This window comes from Lepidochelys kempii, chromosome 20, assembly GCF_965140285.1.
Source record: "Lepidochelys kempii isolate rLepKem1 chromosome 20, rLepKem1.hap1, whole genome shotgun sequence".
Taxonomy (NCBI): domain Eukaryota; kingdom Metazoa; phylum Chordata; order Testudines; family Cheloniidae; genus Lepidochelys; species Lepidochelys kempii.
The window spans coordinates 21,999,357-22,018,192 of NC_136399.1; the positions used below are offsets into that span (position 1 = coordinate 21,999,357).

At 63.3% G+C, this 18,836-nt stretch overlaps 2 protein-coding genes across 2 annotated transcripts; one reads left to right on the forward strand and one right to left on the reverse strand.

The window, feature by feature from the left end:
• The first annotated feature begins 3,998 nt into the window (after positions 1 to 3,998).
• Positions 3,999 to 5,978, forward strand: LOC140900982 (uncharacterized). The gene is made up of 3 exons (XM_073319090.2): positions 3,999 to 4,138; positions 4,393 to 4,558; positions 5,254 to 5,978. The coding sequence occupies exons 1-3, from the start codon at positions 4,055 to 4,057 to the stop codon at positions 5,466 to 5,468; spliced, it is 465 nt and encodes a 154-aa protein (XP_073175191.2). The 5' UTR covers positions 3,999 to 4,054; the 3' UTR covers positions 5,469 to 5,978.
• A 271-nt stretch (positions 5,979 to 6,249) lies between these two features.
• LOC140900978 (transforming growth factor beta receptor type 3-like) lies at positions 6,250 to 18,777 on the reverse strand. The gene is given in 18 exon segments (XM_073319064.2): positions 6,250 to 6,336; positions 6,791 to 6,904; positions 8,395 to 8,505; positions 8,784 to 8,855; positions 9,264 to 9,402; positions 10,084 to 10,404; positions 10,902 to 11,075; positions 11,454 to 11,543; positions 11,809 to 11,970; positions 12,474 to 12,655; positions 13,117 to 13,306; positions 13,812 to 14,116; positions 14,119 to 14,448; positions 15,015 to 15,183; positions 15,947 to 16,072; positions 17,005 to 17,183; positions 17,700 to 17,811; positions 18,728 to 18,777. Coding segments are annotated over 16 exon segments (2,700 nt in total). The 5' UTR covers positions 17,752 to 17,811; positions 18,728 to 18,777; the 3' UTR covers positions 6,250 to 6,336; positions 6,791 to 6,806.
• Positions 18,778 to 18,836: the final 59 nt, after the last annotated feature.

Below are 18,836 nucleotides of genomic sequence, written 5' to 3' on the forward strand. Positions count from 1 at the left end.
CGCCCTGGGGGGCAGTAAGTAGGGTATTCTGAGGCTCTAAAAGCAGCCGAGCCCCCACCTCCGGGGGGCGGGGGGTGGAGGGGGGTGGGCCAGTGTCGCTCAGGGGGAGCTGGGATGGCTCCTGCACCAGTTTTGTATAGGAAAACTTCCTGCCGTACCTTGGGCCAGATCCCCAGCTGGTGTAAACTGGTGTCACTCCATTGGTGTCATTGGGGCCAGATCCCCAGGTGGTGAAAATCAGATGTTTGCAGTTGGCGCCTAGTTGATTTACACCAGCTGAGCTCTGGCCCATTTGTACAGCACCTCTTGTGGCTGCTGTCAGAGGCGCGGCTTGGCTCTAGTCTGTTTCCAGGTGAGGGAGGGGAGTGGGTTTAGCAGCTAGATGGGGGCTGGGAGTCAGGATGCCTGGGTTCTTTTTCCAGCTCTGGGAGGGGAGAGGGGTCTAGTGGTTAGAGTGGGGCGGGCTGGCAGTCAGGACACCTGGGTTATTTTCCTAGCTCTGGGAGGGGAGTGGGATCTAGTGCTTAGAGATGGAGGGGGAGGGCTGGGAGCAGGACTCCTGGGTTCCAGTATCCGTTTTGGCACAGTCTTGCTGCATGACCTCAGAACAGCTCTCTTCACCATCAGTTAACTGGGATACCCTGACCTGCCCCTCGCGGGGCCAGGCAGGAGTCATGACTAGCCCCTAGTGGTGTGAGGTAGCATCTGATTGTTCCTGGGGACAGACCCTTCAGCCCCATGGTTTATTGGGCGCCCTTGTGCATGGGGCTGTACAAACAGATGCAAAGCCTGGTCCTTGCACTCAGCACTGTCAGGTCCAGGGCAGGAAAGGGCATCTGGAGTTGTGAATTGAAGCACTTCACAGAGATTAATGAACAGATGGGGCAACTGAGGCACAGAGAGGGGAAGGGACTGGCTCAAGGTCACATAGCAAGTCAGAGACAGGCAGAACCCAGGAGTCCTGACCCCCAGTCCTTCCCCACACACACACACCCTCAAACCACTAGACCACACTCCCCGCCCAGAGCTGGGCACTGAGCCCAGGAGTCCTGACCCCCATTCCTGTCTGCAGAGAATGACTGAGGGGCAGGAGACGGGAGGGGTTGCTTAGTGACTTGCCCCTACTGGGACCCACTACAGACCAGCGACCGGTTAGGCCTGACCGGGCCATTCTCAACTGGCTCAGTGCCCCCGACAGGCTCCAAGGGGTAGTGGCTGGGCCAGCCACATAGTGACTCTCCCCATCCCGCAGCTGCCAGGATGCCGCGCTCTTTCCTGGTGAGAAGCAAGAGGGGCCCAAACCACTCAGGGCAGCGACCGGAGGGGCTTGGCGGTGAGTGGGAGCAGGGGGAAGGGGTGAGCTGGGGCAGCAGGTGAGGGGAACGAGTTCCCTCAAAGGGAGAATGCGCGGGAGGGGGCAGGGGAATGGAAGGGGGCAGGCAAGGGAAGAAGGGCACCCGCTACTGGAGAGCAAGGGAGGGGCAGGGAATGGGAAGGGTGGGGCTGGGTGAATGTGGCGAGAACCCCCAAACCTCCCCACCCCATGAGCTCACCTGGAGGCCGGGGGTTTGCCTGCCCTGCCCTGCCCTGCCCAGCCCAGGGTTGGGGGTGGAGGGGAGGCTTAGAGAATCTCACCAGCAAATCCTCCTTCCAGACCCAGCCTGGGGAGCACCCCGAGCAGGGCCGGCGCTGGCCTGGCCCCCCGAGTTGGGGCAGGGGGCAGAGGAAGGGAGCAGAGCCCATCCCAGGACCTTGGCAAACTGGGGGGTGCAGGATAGGGATGGGGCAACCAGCCAGGCACGGCGCAGCCCCCCCTCCGAAATGGACTTCAGCCAGAGCTGGGCCTGTCGGCCCCTGCCAGGTAACCCCACAACCAGCCCCATCCTCCCCTGGGGGAGCCTCTCCCAATCCCACACCAGCCCATCACCCCCAGCCTCCCAGCTTCCCTCTCCAGGTGCAATTCCCATCCCCCTCTCAGCCCCATCTGGCCTTGCTCTGGGGGGCCGTGGCAGGCAGGTGGCCAGCTCTGCGATGGGGCCACCTGCCCCACTGGGAACTGGACTGAGACCCACCTAACCTCATCTTACATAACAGCAACTACCCATGTCCCATTCCCCACCCTCTGAGCCAGCCAGTCCCCTACCCTGGGGCCGGAGTGGAGCCGGCGCCCCCTGGAGGGGAAAGGCCCCATGTCCCAATCACTGGCCCACTGAGCCAGCTGGAGCCGGCGCCCCCTGGAGGGGAAAGGCCCCATGTCCCAATCACTGGCCCACTGAGCCAGCTGGAGCCGGCCCCCCCTGGAGGGGAAAGGCCCCATGTCCCAATCACTGGCCCACTGAGCCAGCTGGAGCCGGCGCCCCCTGGAGGAGAAAGGCCCCATGTCCCAATCACTGGCCCACTGAGCCAGCTGGAGCCGGCCCCCCCTGGAGGAGAAAGGCCCCATGTCCCAATCACTGGCCCACTGAGCCAGCTGGAGCCGGCGCCCCCTGGAGGAGAAAGGCCCCATGTCCCAATCACTGGCCCACTGAGCCAGCTGGAGCCGGCCCCCCCTGGAGGGGAAAGGCCCCATGTCCCAATCACTGGCCCACTGAGCCAGCTGGAGCCGGCGCCCCCTGGAGGAGAAAGGCCCCATGTCCCAATCACTGGCCCACTGAGCCAGCTGGAGCCGGCGCCCCCTGGAGGGGAAAGGCTGCATGGCCCAGTCCCTCACTTGCTGTTTCCCCGTAGGCGTGAGCAGCCCCCCAGATGTGTCATTCAAGCCCTTCTGGAGCAGCTATCGCAGCCCTGAGCTGAAGCAGCTGGTGCAGAGCGTCCTGCCGCCGGCTCTGTGCTCCAGGAGGGAGCTGGGAGGGGACGCCGAGGAGCCCTCTGGCCTCTTGGGATCTCTCCTGCTCCTCTCCAAGCCACCACACAGGTGCAGCTGCTGTGACAAGGTAACGGCCCCCCCACCCCCAAAGGACTGGGCTGAGGCCTTCGCCCTGCTGACCCTGGGAGCTAAGGCCTCCCCGCGTGCTCCAGCCCCGGAGCTCCAACCCTCTCCAGCGCTTGGCCTCCCCTCAGGGCTGCCAGCAATGGGGCTGTTTGGAGGCTCCTGCCCCTGGGAACTGGGTGAAGAACCCTTCCCACCTCACTTCATGCGGGCACCACTCCCTGCCACTGCCAGCTCGGGCGGGATCAGATCCAGCGCCCCCTAGAGGGGAAAGGCCCCATGTCCCATTCCCTGCCCCCTGAGCCAACTAGTCCCACCCTGGGGCAAGATGGGAGCTGGCACCCCCTAGAGGGGAAAGGCCCCATGTCCCATTCACAACCCCCACCTTTAAACAGAGCTGAGTGAAGCCCCCTCCCCATGCCCAGCCTGGTGCTGCCCAGCATGGGGCTACGCTTCCCCTGTGCAGCTGGGCGGGGGTCTCTGGGGCAGGCACAAGTGGCAGAGTGGCCTAGTGGACAAAACACCAGACTGGGACTTGGGGACCAGGGTTCTCTGATCTGCTTGGGTAAGTTCCTCCCCCCCCCACTCTGTGCCTCAGTTTACCCTTCCACCCTGTGTCTGTTTAGGGTGTGACCAGGGAGTGTAGCACTCTGTGCAGGCCTAGTGTGATGCCGGCTCTGTCCCTGTAGGGGGTGCTAGGTGCTGCCACGCTGTGTGGTGGAAACTCGCCCTGCTTGGGTGGAGGGGGCTGGTAGGTAAGCGAGCCCCGTCCCTGCCAGGGGCTGCCCCGTGGGCCCCTTTCCCCAGTGTCAGATCACAAAGCAGGTGGGAGGGGGGGAATTGTGAGGTTTCCGGGTCAGACTCATGAGAAGGTGGCTGTAGAACAAAGGCAGGTGAACCAGGCTGGCCCCAACAAATGTCCAGGCACTGGAGGGGCTAGGTTCAGTCACTGCCCGGATGAATTTGGGGTGGTCTCAGCCCCACCCTACATGGCCACCATCAATTCCAGCTTGTACATTTGGGGCAGGCTCCCCCTATTGACCCCCTTTCTCTCCCCACCCCCAGGGCCTCCCTGCAGCTCAGCGGCTAGGCAGCCACCTGAAATGCTCAACGCTCTGCAGCCCCATGGCCCCGTGGGGGATGTGTGGACACCCAGGCAGCCTGCAGCACCAGCCTGCCCCTCCCTGCCCGGGCAAAGGGAAGCCAGAGGTGGGTGAGGCCTGGGGGGGAGGGTGGATGGTGATATACAAATGGGGGTTTCGAGGTGGATCTTTTGCAGCAGTGGGAGGTGTTGGGGGCCTGGATGGGCATCCATTTGGGCAGGGGGCAGCCATGGGTCTAACATGGTGGGGGGTGAAGGCAGGGCTATACAGGGGAGGCCACTGGAGGAGACCGGGGGGTTGCTGCAGATCCCAAAAATCCCCCCCCCCCCGCTAGGCCCCAGCTGATGGGTTTCCCTGCAGGTGAGGAGTTTCCCCTGCCGGATCTGCGGGAAGCAGTTCAAGCGCTCATCCACACTCTCCACCCACTTGCTCATCCACTCGGACACGCGCCCCTTCCCCTGCCCCTTCTGCGGGAAACGCTTCCACCAGAAATCCGACATGAAGAAACACACCTTCATCCACACCGGTGAGGGGCAGCCGGCTTGGACTCCCCAGGACAGGGGGCATTGGCAGAGATTTGGGGGAGACCCTACAGCTGGGACAGCAGGGGCTGTGGGTCAGGACTGGGGGCCACCAGCAGAGCTGTTGGGGAGCCCAGGGCTGGGACAGCGGGGAGCTGTGGCTTGGGAATTAGGGGTACCAGCGCCCAGGAGTGGGACAGCAGTGGGCTGCGGGTGAGACTTGGGGGGCACCAGCAGAGCTGGTGGGAGCCCAGGGCTGGGACAGCAGGGGCTGCAGGCCGGGATCTGCAGCCGGACTGAACAGCGGGACATTTGATGCACTTGCCTCCATGTCCCGCCCTGCACAAACTGGTCCCTCCCGCCTGCTCCAGCTCCCACCCTCCGCAACTCCCTGGAGCAACAGCAGCACCTGGGGGCCTGATCAGGGAAGGGCAGGTGAAGGGGGTCACGGGGCTGCAAGCATCGACCCCATGCCCGTACTGCAGCCCAAGCAGGATCCAGGCTGTGCTGGGCCTGTGGCTGTATAGGGGGAGGGGGGTGCATGGGCCCGTGGCCGGCTGGGTAGGTGGGGGCCCTGCTACTCTAGGGTCCTTCCAGTCCTGCAGGACCCTGGGTGAGTTTTGGGGCTCTCTGCTGAGGCCTGAGGGATCCTGGCCCCTCCTGCAGCACCCACACCTAACCTCTCTCCCTCTCCCCGCAGGTGAGAAGCCTCACAAATGCCAGGTGTGTGGCAAAGCCTTCAGCCAGAGCTCCAACCTCATCACCCACAGCCGCAAGCACTCCGGGCACAAGCCCTTCGCCTGCTCCCTCTGCCCCAAGGGCTTCCAGCGCAAGGTGGACCTCCGGCGCCACCAGGAGACCCACGGGCTCTTCCACAGCCCCGGGGGTGGCCAGGCACTGGGTGCCCTCCGCTAGGGGCCAGACAGGTGGGGTCTGGGACACCCGGCCTGCAGGGGGAGCTGTAGAGGCCAGAGGAGAAAGCCCAGAGCTGAGGGGGGCTCCTAGATCATCCCCCAAGCTGCCATCGCACCCCACCCCCCCTCGCCTGGCAGGTGCTGCTGGGCCCCACAGCCACCACGTGACGGAGCCGGCAGAAGGACTCAGTTGCCTGCCCTTCGTGACCCCCTCGTGCCAGCCAGACCTTCGGTCCCCCTATAGCTGAAGGTGGGCACAGTAGGACAGTCAGGGGCACTGTCTGGGGCAAGGGGGGAGCACCAGCCTGGTTTGGCTCCTGGCATGAGCATCTCCCCTGGGGGCTGGGATGGGAGAGAGGGAGGGCTGAGCTGTGGGGCTGTGGCCCCCGACGCAGGGGAGAGATGTGAGCCGGGCTCTGCCCTGCGCCCCAGTAAGCAGAGATGGCTCCTTGGCCCATCGCTGTAACCCTCCCCCGGCTGCCGGCGGAGAATTAAAGGACGTGAGTGGAAAGCAGCCTGCGTCCCAGCCCCTGGCAGCAGCGACGCCGCGAACAACACCACACGGGCAGCACCGGCCCATCCTCCACGGTCACGTTTATACCCAGAAAGCGTGAACGCTCCCCGCAGCCGGCAAAGAACCAGCCAGTGCCGCAGTCCCAATGCCGTGGGGCCTGCTGCTCACAGGGAGGGGGCCCTCCGGGCCAGGTGGAGAGGCCCTTCCCCCAGTGGCCACCCTGGCTGTGCTGAGCAGAGTCCGATTGGCTGCTGATCCTGGGAGCCACAGGGCCGGGTGCCTGCAGGAGGTGATGGTGATGGTGGGACCAGTGCCAGAGTGTCCCCACGAGCACGGACAGGGAGGCCCCTGTGAGCTGCCAGAGGGAGACAGATAGATGGGTCAGTGGGGGCGCCCCCCCCATCCACCCCCATGCTCCACCATTCACCACAGCTCAACTCATCCCCCACAGCTCAACAGCCCGCCCTGCGGCAGGGAATCCCACCCAGGCTGGGGGATCTCCAAACACCCGGCCCCACCCAGGGCTGGGGCCCCATCTCCGCACTGACGGTATCTCCTTCCTCCACGGGTGGGCGGGGGGGTATTTCCCAGGCAGCCCCCACAGGGGGGTTGAGCTGCAGCGTGCACTTTTCAGTCCCTAGTGCGTGCTCTGCCCCACTGCATTGCCTCCCCCCAGCTCTGCCCCCAGTGCATCCCCTGCTCCCAACCCTCCCCCGTGCTCCCATAACTGTGCCTCATTCACCATGAGTCACACTCGAGATCCTGGGAATTGGGGGGGGGGGGGCTGAGAGTCCTGCCACCCCCCGTACCTGGGTCTCTGAGCGCCTAGAGCAGGGGGGCGCAGACCGCAGCAGCATCAGGTGCCGGCAACGCGGGGGGCACAGCTGGGGCTGAGGGACTTGGAGGTGGCACTTCAGCAGGATCTGGAACAAGCCGGGTGTTAGAAACCCCGGCCTGGGAGTGCAACGGGGGGGCGGCTGGTGGGACACCACCCAGCCCAGCCCCGGGCAGGAACGGCCAGGGATCACCGTACAAGGGAGCCACAGCTTGGGGATCCCTATCAGGGCAGCCCACCCCTGCACCCTGGATAATACTGGGCACTAGCTAGGTGGCCACTTGGCGCCTGCTGCTGCCCCCTGCTGGGCAGAGAGGGGCCTGCTGGCAGTGGCAGCTCTAGAATAATTGCCCATCTCCAGCACCTAGCTGCCTCCATTACTGTAGTAGCTGCCCCAGAACAATCTTTACCATATTTACCCTCATAACACCCCCCCCATACTATAGGGCATCTGCTATTAGCTTCCTAGTATAGATGGGGAAACTGAGGCACTTTTTTTTTTTAAAGTGACTTGCCCAAGCTCACCCAGGGAAGCTGTGCCAGAGCAGTGACTTGAACCCTAGCCTCTCACATCCAGGCTATTGCCCAGACTGCTGCACCACCCTGCCTAGCCCGCCATCACTGAGAAGGGAGAGTTAGCAAGGAAACCAGAGGGACTGCAGCCCTTCCCATGCCCCGGGGTCTGCCTGGCAGCCATGCTGGTGTCTCTGGATTGTTCTCATTCACTGTAGAACCATCAAATCCCTCCCTGAACCCTGCTAAACTCCCAGCTTCACAGCGCCCTTGTGGCAAGAAGTTCAACCAGCTCATAGCAAGGAACAAGGATTACCCCCCCCCCCATGTCAAGACTGAATCCCACCCTTCAAGTGTCATCTGCTGCCTGGATTCATCTCATGCTGCCTCTGCCACCCCCCCCATTAGCTACAGCCATCCAGTTTTATTTGACGCCAGCTAAACCTTTAGACCTTGTGGCAGGGAGTCCCGCAGGCTATCGGTGTAACTTGGCACAAGACAGAGCGCCTGGGGGAAGCTTCACTAGAAGGAAAGGCCCTGGTGTGAATCCTGTGGTCAGGACAAGGCCGTCAGAGCTTAGGAGAAAGGGCTGGGACTGGCAGTGTGCCAAGGGGAACATAACTTAAGGGTGTTTTAGGGAAGAGGGCTAGGAATCAGTAACCCTTTGACATGCTGACTCCCAGCCTGCTCTAACCATTAGCCCCACAGGAGTCCTGGCTCTCAGCCTCTCCCTGCTCTAACCCACTAGATGCCACTCCCCACCCAGGGCTGGAACAGAACCCAGGAGTTCTAGCTCCAAGACCCCCTCCCCCATCCCCTCCCAGAGTTAAGGGGCCTTTTCCCTGGGGCTCCAGGGATGCTGGTAGCTTTAGACTCCAGGATACAGAGAGGGATTCCCCTGGTTCCCCTCCACATGCATGTGACACATGACAAGCCCACCCCGACTCCTAAATGTATTGGTTAGGATATGGCCCAGCTGGGAGGGGGGGGTGGTACATGGATGGCAACTGGATCAATGGGGACACCATCCATCTGACCCCCACCTCAACCGACGGCCCCTCCTACCTGTTCTGGAGTGAATGAGCCAGAGCCCCCCAGTGAGAGAGACACCAATGACGAAAGCTGAGAAGACGATGCCCACCACAGTGGGCAGCTCCAGGCCCTGGGGCAGGGGGGCTGTGGGGAACGGGGAGAGTGAGCAGATGCAGAGCCAGTGCTGGGGGGGAGGGGGGGGTGGAACCCAGGAGTCCAGGCTCCCAGACTCCTCCTCCACCTGCTCTCACCCAGTAGACCCCAACCCCCTCCCAGAGCAGGGAATAGAACCCAGGAATCCTGATTCCCAGCATGCCCTCTGTTCCCACTGAAACCAAGGGGAACTATGTGCTCTCACCAGCTTGCAAGGCAAGTGGGACAGCAGGGGGCTTAGGGGGTGATATGAAGGGGGCATCTCTTACCAGGGGGTGTCTCTCCCTTCAGCACCTTCCCCCTCCTGCCAGCCGGAGGAAAGGGCACCAGAAAGGGATCTGCTGGGAGAGGACAAGGAAGCCAGAAACACTTTGAGAGAAGGATGGAGACAGCCCCTGATCTCCTCCAGGGGGTGCTCTCCCCTGGCTGTTAGTGTTGACCGTCCCCAATACCCCAGCATGGCACTAGGGGGTACTGTGCAGCTGGGAGCAGGAGTTCAGTGAGGAGCGCTCTCCCCTGGCTCAGTGCTCATCCCAATGCCCCAGCCCAATACTAGGGGGCGCTGTGCAGCAGGGAGCAGGGCAGGGGCTCAGTAGGGGGCGCTCTCCCCTCGCAGTCAAGTGCTGACCCCAATGCCCCAGCCCAGTGCTAGGGGGTGCTGCACTGCAGGGTGATTGCATCAGGGCCTTGGTGTGTTGCAGTCTCTCTGCCTGCTCCCATAACCAGCCCCCAACCCGTCCAGGTCTCACCTGTTCCTGGGGTGGGTTTGGTGGCTCTGCCCAGGCTCCCCGCTGTTACGATGATGGGCTTGGTGAAGGTGTGCTGGAACCGCCCGCTGCCCGGCTCCCCCACACGGCTGCTGGTGCATGCCCCGGCCTGGGGCCCACACTGAAACTGACAAGGCTCAGACAGGCACCTCCTCCCAGTACTGGATGCTCACCTCACCACCCTCACCCCCCAAACTTTCCCAGTCTCAGCACCAGCCCCTCCCTCCACCGCACGGTTCCTAGCCCTGGGATCCCACCCCCTTCTTGAGGCCAGCCACGCTTGTCTGAATTTTTATAGATTGACATTGATTTGTCAGAGAGAAAGTCAGACCCCGCAGCTGCCTGCCAGGGATCACAACTGTGACCTGGACCCCAAACTCCTCCCAGAGGCTGGGGATGGAAGCCAGGGGGCCTGACCCGGTAAACACTGGACTCCATTCTCCTCCCAGAGCAGCCCCTGCAGCGTTGAACCCACAGGCAGAGTTGGCCCCCTGTGGCACCCCCCCAGCAGGGACCATTGTATTGTCCTGGGGGACTCAGCCCCTCCCCTCCAGCCACCAGCCCATCCAGGTGTTTCCAGCATTGCCTGCAGCCCAGGGTAGAAATCCAGCCTGGGGGACAACCCCTGGAGGCCAGGGTAGAACTGGGGCCACTTCCCTCTGCCATCTGAGCTAAAGGAGACACTCCCCCGCCTTTGCTGCAGCAGTAGCTGGGCTTTTATCCTCCCCGGGGCCTGCAGGCTAGAGCCACATGCACTGGAGCAGGCTGGAGCAGGGGTGGCATCCGGCAGCACGGTACAGACCTGAGGGAGGGCGCCCCCATAGGTCCCAGCCTGGCCCTGGGGCTCCTGGGCGCAGAGGGCCAGGCGGCAGTGCAGGAATTGGATGGAGTCATTGTAGAGGGGCCGGAGCAGGAAGCTGAGGCGCTGTAGCTCCTGGGAGCCAGAGGGCGGTGCCTGGCCTGCAGCCCCCTTGTAGGGTGGGTGCAGGGAGACGTCGGGGTGAGCCGGGCAGCCCCCCCGCACCAGGATGTAGGGGGAGTCCAGCGAGGAGGAGGAGCTCGGCGAGAGGAAGCAGAGGCGGATGCTGAAGCTGAGCCAGGGGTCGAAGGCAGCCAGAGCAGCCTGCACAGAGGGTTGAGATCAGGAGGGGAGGGGACAGGACACCTCAGGCCAGCTGGGTCCCACTCCACAAACATGATCTCACCCCCAAGCATGGAACCCAGGAGTCCTGGCACCCATTCCCGGTCTAATCCCTGATCCTGCTCCCCTCCCAGAACTGGGGATAGAACCCAGGAGTCCTGACACCCAGACCCCCTGCTCTAACACCACCAATCTGACCTCCTGCCAGATTAATATTGTAACTTTCTCCACAGCTTCTGCCCCAGAGGCTGGAGCAACCCCCCTGTGGGTGTGGAAGGGGCCTGGGGAAGAGAACCCCACAGCTCCAGCAGGTTAACCAGCCTGGTGGGGCGGGGGGAGACCTGGCTAGCACAGCCCCTCAGAGCTCTGCCCTTCCCAAGGTGATGGGGCACTGGGCAAAGCCCCAGGCCTGCTGGGGCAGAGGGGAGGGAGATCCCAGTGCCATGGGGCTGGATGGTGCCTCCCTCCCCCTCAGTTACTTCCACAAAGACGCGGCTGTTGGCCGACACCGTGCAGGGTCCCTGGGCCTTGGTGAAGGCCTCCGAGCTGTAGACCTCCAGGCTGAGCAGGACACGGCCCAGGTGGAAGGGAAGATCCAGGATGGGCTTGGCAGAGCGGGACGGCTGGCTCAGGCTTGGGGAGGAGCAGGAGAACTGTGGGAAAGGAGCGGAGGGTGTGAGGGGTGTAGGGGACATGGGGACCAGCCCCCAGAACTCCAGCCCTAGAGACTCCCCAGTTAGCCCTGTCTTCCCAAGCCCTAGGACACCTCTCCTACCAAGGCCCTCCATCTCCCCACAGCTGCTGCCTGGTCCCCACTGAGCCAGGAGCCGTTGGGAGCCAGAAAGCCCCATCCCAGCTCAAGGGGGCTCAGAGTGGGCCCAGCATGCTTCCCCACTTTGAGCTGCTCCCAATAGTTTTGGACGGAATCCGCCAATCCCAGGTCCTCCCCCACTGAAAGGGCCTGAGGGACCTGCCCCACAGCAGCACCAGAACTGCCCAGCCAAAGACGCCTCCCCTCCCCCCTTGCCCACCTCAATGGACTCCGAGCTATCTTCAGCCTGTCTCGCCGGGAGTGGGGAACCCCCAAGCGCTACCCCTGGCCCGCTGCCCCGGAGCACCACCTGGGGGGAGGGGTGGGGAGCAATTGGCACAATCAGAAACATGAGAGCGTCAGACGAGGCCCCATTAACCCCAGCCTTCCCGTTCCCAGTCGTCCACACTTCTCCCGCTCCTCCAGCCCCATCCAGCCCCCATTGACCCTGTCCTGGTCCCCTCGACTCCCTTAACACACTATCCCCTTTGCAGACCCCCAGACACTTTCACTTCACATCTACCCCCTCCCATTCACACTCAGCCCCTCATTGTCCCCTCTATACCACAGCTCACCGCGTTCTGGTACCGCACGATGCCCGAGGTGGGGCCTAGGGCTGGGATGCGCAGGGCGCCGCAGCCGGCCAGGGAGGACTCCAGCAGGAAGTGGGTGCCATTGGACTGGGCGGCACAGCTGGGGTCCCGCAGGGTCACTCGGGCTGGGGAGAGTCTGGCAGCCTGGCCGAGGCAGGTGAGGGAGACTATGAGACTGATACAGCCGGCACTGACTGCGAGCGGTGAGCGCCCCCTGCTGAGCCCCCACCTGACTCCCAGCAGCACAGCGCCCCCTAGTGCCGCACTGGGGCCAGCACTGATTGTGAGGTGAGAGCGCCCCCTGCTGAGCCCCCACGGAACTCCCTGCAGCACAGCGCCCCCTAGCACTGCACTGGGGCCAGCACTGATTGTGAGGGCAGAGCACCCCCTACTGAGCCCCCACCTGACTCCCTGCAGCACAGCGCCCCCTAGCACTGCACTGGGGCCAGCACTGATTGTGAGGTGAGCGCGCCCCCTGCTGAGCCGCACCTACACTCCCTGCAGCACAGCGCCCCCTAGTGCCACTCTGGGGCTAGCACTGATTGTGAGGGCAGAGCGCCCCCTGCTGAGCCCCCACGGAACTCACTGCAGCACAGCGCCCCCTAGTGCCGCACTGAAGGAATTGTTTACACAAGGGAATTCCTCACCTGGAGCATGTCCTTGTTGACATGAGCTACCACCCTCTCGCTCAGACACGCCACAGACAGAGCTCCCGCCAGCCCCACAGCGCTCCTGCCTCCTGGCGCCGCTCGGCTCCTTTCCCAGATCATTGGGGAGATCTTGGCTGGTCTAGGGGGTGGAATGGAGGGGTGGGGAGCCTTGGGGTCCCCTAGCAGGAGAAAACAGAGTGAGGGGGTAGAGGGGAAGAAGGAAACAGGGCCAATGTGGGTTGAATAGGGCTGAAGAACAGGGTGAGGGGATGTGTGTGAGAGAGAGAGAGAGCGAGCGAGCAACTCTGCCTCCTGCTGGCTGGATTGAGAACTGCCCAGCTCTATGTCCTAGTCCCCCATATTTCTCCCCTTTCACCATGGCACTGGGGATTGGGATGTGACGGTGCCCTGGGAAGGACAGACATGCCAGGCGTGAGGGCATCATCTGGGGCATGAGCCTCTCCAACCACTGGGGGCCACCAAGGGTCTGGCTGTGCCTCGGGAGCGGGGGCCACAGGGCAGAACTGCAGCTCCCCCTGCACTGGGGGCAGGGCAGGGTCTGAGTCAGGAGGGCCCCCTAATGGCCCTCTCGTGGCATTGCACCCTGTGCCCATTCCCTGCCCCCGAAGGAGTCACCTACCATCCAGCCCCACGATGACCAGGAACCTATTCACCTGCTCGGCCTCCGTGTAAGATGTGACCCCAGGCAGCCCCTGCTCCATTGCCCAGGCCATGGGGTCGCTGGCATAGGCCAGGCCCAGGGACATGCTGCTGCTCAGAGCCAGGTCTGGTTCTGGTTCTGTGCAGCTGACCGAGACCTTGTGGGATGCCTGTAAGGAAAGGGAGGGCAGGGCAGAGTGACAGAGCCCAAGGCCAACCCGGACCGTGCTCCACCTCAGGGTGATCAGGCTGAGGCTGGAGCAGGGCATCATGGGCAATGCTATACCAAGGAGCAACTCCAGGTGAACAAGGTGTCGGCACAAGGAGGGGCTGGGGAGTTCCAGAGGGGGGCAACTCCACCACAGCCACGGAGTCAGGAGTTAGAGGGCTCGGAACCAGCGGAGCCGGGCTGGGCACCAGGACTCCTGGGTTCACCATGGCAACAGGGGGGCACCAGGCCAGAGGGGGTTGAGGCCGGGAGGAGAAGCCGTATCAGAGGTTAAAGGTCATGAGGGCTCAGAAGATGTCGGGGGGGGGGGCATCAGGCCAAAGGGTCAGGGTCATGGGGGAGAGACTGATGGTGGGGAGGGGTCAGGGGGAGCAGCCTCTGTGCATGGGGGGGCTGTTCCTGGCCCCTGTAACCCCTCTCCCATCCCCAGGGAGCCCCTCTCTTACCAGGACTCGCAGTCGCCCAGCCACGTGGTGGATTCGGACCAGCCAGCTGATGGCGCCCTCGCTCTTCAGCACCACGATCAGCTCCAGCCGGGGGGAGCAGCAGCCTTGGGGCGCTTGGAGCTCCACAGTGAGATGTGCTGGGGGCCTGGAGACACGGCAGGACCCCCCGACCCCAACATCAGCTAGGCTGGGCATTTCCTGCCATGGGGCTGAGCAGCAACAGGGGTGGAGAGCCCTCCAGCTCTGCCAGTGGCCCTCTATTTTGACCCAAAGCCCCCTCTGTCCTTGTTGTGGGCTCCCCCCCACCCCCCAGCTTTGCTGGTGCCCCTCAATCCTGATGCGCAGCTGCCCTCCCCTCCCCCGCTATCCCAGCCCTGGGCTCCCCACTGCCCCCCAGCTCTGTTGGTGCCCCTCAATCCCGACCCACAGCCCCCCACTATTCCAGCCCCGGAAGATGCTCTGATATACGGTTCATACCGGGGCCTGGTTCCTTTGGAGAGGATGACGTGAACTTCGGGGTCCCATGGGGGGTCAGAGGTCAGGCAGCCCCGCAAGGGCCGTGGTTGGACGTCAGAGGCAAAGTGGGTCGGGGAGAGGAAGTTCCTGAGAGGTTTGCAGGCACCTGGCGAGACCCCATCTGGTAGCGAGAATGCAGAGGGGCTGGGGAGGTTGCAGGGTTAACCCCGGAGGTCCCTTAAGGAATGCAGGATTCCTAGGGTAGATCCCCCAATATCTCCCTGGGATTCCCTCCCTCAGGTACATGGGGCTGAGGTCCAATCCCCAAGGTCCCCTCCCGCACTGACATGGAGTCCAATCCCCAGCCCCCTGGGTCCCCTCCCCCCATGGACATGAGGATCAGAGTCCAAGCTCCCCAGGGTCCCCTCCCCCCATTGACACAGGGGTCCAATCCCCAGCCACCCTGAATCCCTCCCCCCATTGACACGGGGGTTCAATCCCCAGCCCCCCTGGGTTTCCTCCCGCTATTGACACAGGGGTCCAATCCCCAGCCCCCCTGGGTTTCCTCCCGCTATTGACATGAGGATCTGATCCCCAGCCACCCTGAATCCCTCCCCGCATTGACACAGGGGTCCAATCCCCAGCCCCCCTGGGTTTCCTCCCGCTATTGACATGAGGATCTGATCCCCAGCCACCCTGAATCCCTCCCCACACTGACACGGGGGTTCAATCCCCAGCCCCCCATACCATCTCCCAGCCGCACATAGACCGTGTTGACGCCCCAATACGCAGCCAGGGAGCTGACCCCGCCGTGCTCCTCATGCGCCCAGCGCAGAAGCCCTCGGGGGGTCTGGGGCAGCCGGGTCTCAATGACAGAGACACCCCCCAGGGCCGAGACTCTGGAGCCCGGGGAGACCTGTAGGGGGGGCATAAAGGTAAGAGGTCACCTGGGGAATGGACATCCCATCCCCCAGTGGGGTGCCACATACCCCCCACTCCCACCACAGCTCCCCATCGCTCCCAGCCCCCACAGGACTCCTGGGTTCCTCACACCTCCTAGCCCCAGGGCTAACTGTCGAGGGGAGGATCCTCCAACCATCAATACCTCGGCCTCCCAACCTGGGCCCCTATCCCCACTGCCCCTGGCCAGAACCCCCCAACCCCTGCTGCTCCTGGGCCTGAGAGCCCCTCTCCCACCCAGCCCTGCTCCACCCACCCCACTCCTCTCGCTGCCCCTGGGCCCAAACTCCTCTGCCTCCAAATGCTCCCAGGTCCCCAGCTCCCACCCTGCCCTTCTGCACCCACTGTCCCATCCAGGGACCCTGCTCCAGCTCCAGTAAAGAGAAGTGACCTCCAGCCCCCCCTTCCCACCCCTCCACCACTCCCACTGCCTGCCTCCACCCCCACTGCTCACCTGCCCCTGCCACAGCTACCTCCAGCCCCCCACCATCCACCACAGCCCTCCCCATTTTCAATTGCTGGCCCCACACTTCCCCCCACACCTGTGCCAGCTCCACTCCCCACCTGCCCCAAGCCTCCCAGGCTTCCTCCACTCTCACTGCTTGCCCCACCCTCCCCCAGCTGCCCCGATGTCCCTGCCCTCCCCTCCCAGCCCTCCTACCCCCCTTCCCCTCCCACAGGCACCCTCACCCAAGCCCCATAGCTGCCCCTACCCTCACCTGGAAGGTCCATTGCTCCCCAAGAGCCACTTGGGCCGTTTGGAGGCTCCAGACCACGGGCGCTTGGGAGCTGAGCACAAAGATAGGGGCTCTGCCGTGGGGCGCTGGGCCCAGTTCTAGGCTCACCTAGGAGGGAGCAAAGGACCCTGCATTAGGAGCTTCAGACACATAGGGGAGGGGGCAAGGCCATGGGGCTGGGGGTGCAGGGAAAGGTGTGGGGGCTGTGGGGAAGGGGAGGTGTGGGAGGCACAGGGCAGGCATGTGGCCGGCTGAGGGGCTGGGGCACCAAAAAGAGTGGGAGGGGTGGCTATAGGGAGGCACAGTGTGGTGGGGGCAGGGGGTGAGGCAGTGGGGTTGGGGGAAGGGGCGTGGTGGGAGCACAGGCCATGGGGTTGGGATGGGGATGGCAGGGACAGGAAGCAGGACTATGTAGCTGGGGGCTGGGGACAGGATTGGGGCAGGGGGCATGGAGCACAGACTGGAGGGGAGGCATGTGGGATGCAGGGCAGGGGACAAGGCTGTGGGGTACAGAGTGGAGGGGCAGGAGGCAGGGTGGGAGTACAAGATGAAGGGCAGGAAGTGAGAGGGTAGGGCAGAGGGAACGGGGCAGGGTGGGGGTACAGGGTGGGGGCAGGAGGCACAAGTTGGAGGGAAGGGGGCCAGGGGGTGGAGCGGAGGGAAGGGGCAGGGTGGAGGGCAGGAGTGAGAGTTGTGGGAGAGGCAGGGTGGAGAGCAGAGTGAGGGGGTGGGGCAGAGAAAAGGGGCAGGTTGGGGGGCACAGGGTGGAGGGCTGGGAGTGAGGAGGTGTGAGAGGGCCAAGGTAGAGAGTGAGGGGGTGGGGCAGAGGGAAGGGGCAACTTGGGGCACACAGGGTGAAGGACAGAGACCAGGAAGATGGACGGAAGGGGGCAGGGTGGAGCGCAGGGGGTGAGACGGTGGAATTGGGGGAGGGAGCAGGAAGAGGGCACAGGATGGAGGGCAGGGGGTAAGGGGGATGAGGTGGGGGGCCCAGGGTGAAGCTGGAAGACGACAGGGAAGGGACACTCCCTCCCACCTACCTGCTTGGCCCCCATCCTCCCCGCTAGCCCCCGCAGGATGAGCACGTGCACCTCCCGGCCCGAGGCCGAGCGCCCCCGGCTGGCACAACCCGTGCCTGCACGGATCCGCTCCCAGAAGCCCAGCACAGGGTGGTGAGCGGACAGCGGGCGAGCCTGGCACAGGGCCCAGTGCCAGGCGGCTGTAGAGGAGAGAGAAAGGGCCCTGGTCAGCAGGAGCCAGACAAAGGAGTGCAGTTCCCAAAGTGGGGGCAGCTGGTCTGTGCCTGGAAGGGGAACCTCCTGCCCGCCCAGAAATGGCAGGGTGGTCTAATGGTTAGAGGATGGGGGCTCGCAGCCAGGACTCCTGGGTTCTATCCTTGGCTTTGGGAGTGGAGTGGGGGCTAGTGCAGGGGTTCTCAAACTGGGGGACCGTGAGCCCTCAGAAGGTTACAGGGAGGTTGCAAGCTGTCAGTTCCATAGGGCTCACAACCCCTACTAAATTACCCTCCTTTTTAATGCATAAGGGGGGGGGGGTCACACTCGGAGGCTTGCTGTGTGAAAGGGATCACCAATACAGAGTTTGAAAACCACTGGTCTAGTGGTTAGGGTGGAAGTAGGGCACTGGGACACACATTGACCATTTGATGACACCCCCTCTCCCTCCATCCATCTCCCAGTGGGGGCCTGACTGGCCTCCCCATTCCCCCGGCACCCACCTGCCGACTGGCCCCACAGCAGCAGCAGCAGGATCGGGCTCCAAGCTGCCATCCCCTGCAATCCCGGTGTGCAGGACTTCCCGATCTGACCAGGGGATGCGGCGGGGTGATCCTAGGCAGAGAGAAAGAGAAAACTGTAGTGAGTGCCGGGGGTGCTCCAGGGTGAGGGAGGGGTTTCTGGGACCCAGAATAGAGGGGGCTGTGGTGGGGGGGGGCCATGGGGTTTCAGGGCAAGAGAAGGGGAAGTCCAGGGGCCCAGTCATTCAGTGTCTGGGATGCAGCATGTACCTCCTCCATCCTCACACGACTTGGTCAGTGTTACTCCCTGGCTGAGACTAGGGATCCTCCTCACCCAAGAATCCAGACAGGGGATGGGGAAGTATGTGACACAAGGACGGACACACCCCAGGAGTGCTCCCCCCAAGTAGCATGGGGGGGCTGCTTCAGGGCAATAATGAGATTTCCCTCCTAGTATTTAGACACCTCCCCCTAGGAAGGGTGTCCCACTATCCTCCCCCCTACCTCTTCCTGCTTAGCAGGAGACCTGTATCCCCTGCTCCCAGACTCCTTCCCCCTCCTGCCAGGTTACCCAGTTTGGGATGGGGTGGGGTGGGGAAGGTTTACCTACAAGATTGATGCATCTCAGAGCATTTTAAAGAGATTAATTTTGCCTCCCAACTCCCCAGGTTTGCCTTTATTGCTATTTTATAGATAGGGAAACTGAGGCACAAGAGGGTAAGATATGCCCACGGTCCCACTGATTTCCAGCCTCCTGCTCTAACCACTGGACTCCATCTCCCTTTCCAGAGGATGGTAAAGAACCAAGGAATCTGGACTCCCACGCCCCCCTGCTCTAACCACTATACCCCACTCCCCTCCCAGAGCCCAGAATAGAACCCAGGAGTCCTGGCTCCCAGTGCCTCTTCAGGCTTGTTCCATATAGAAACATTCCCCACTCCTTCCTCCCCATTCCCAGCTACCCCTGCCCCTCACTGACATGCCAAGGGACTGACTTGTCCCTGGGGTACCTCTTCTGGGACTGCCACACAGTCTGATCCGGTGTCAGCTGGATCCAGGACAGACGCAAAGTTGGGAGGGGATCAGACTCCAATCCAGCCCCCGCTCACATCCAGCCAG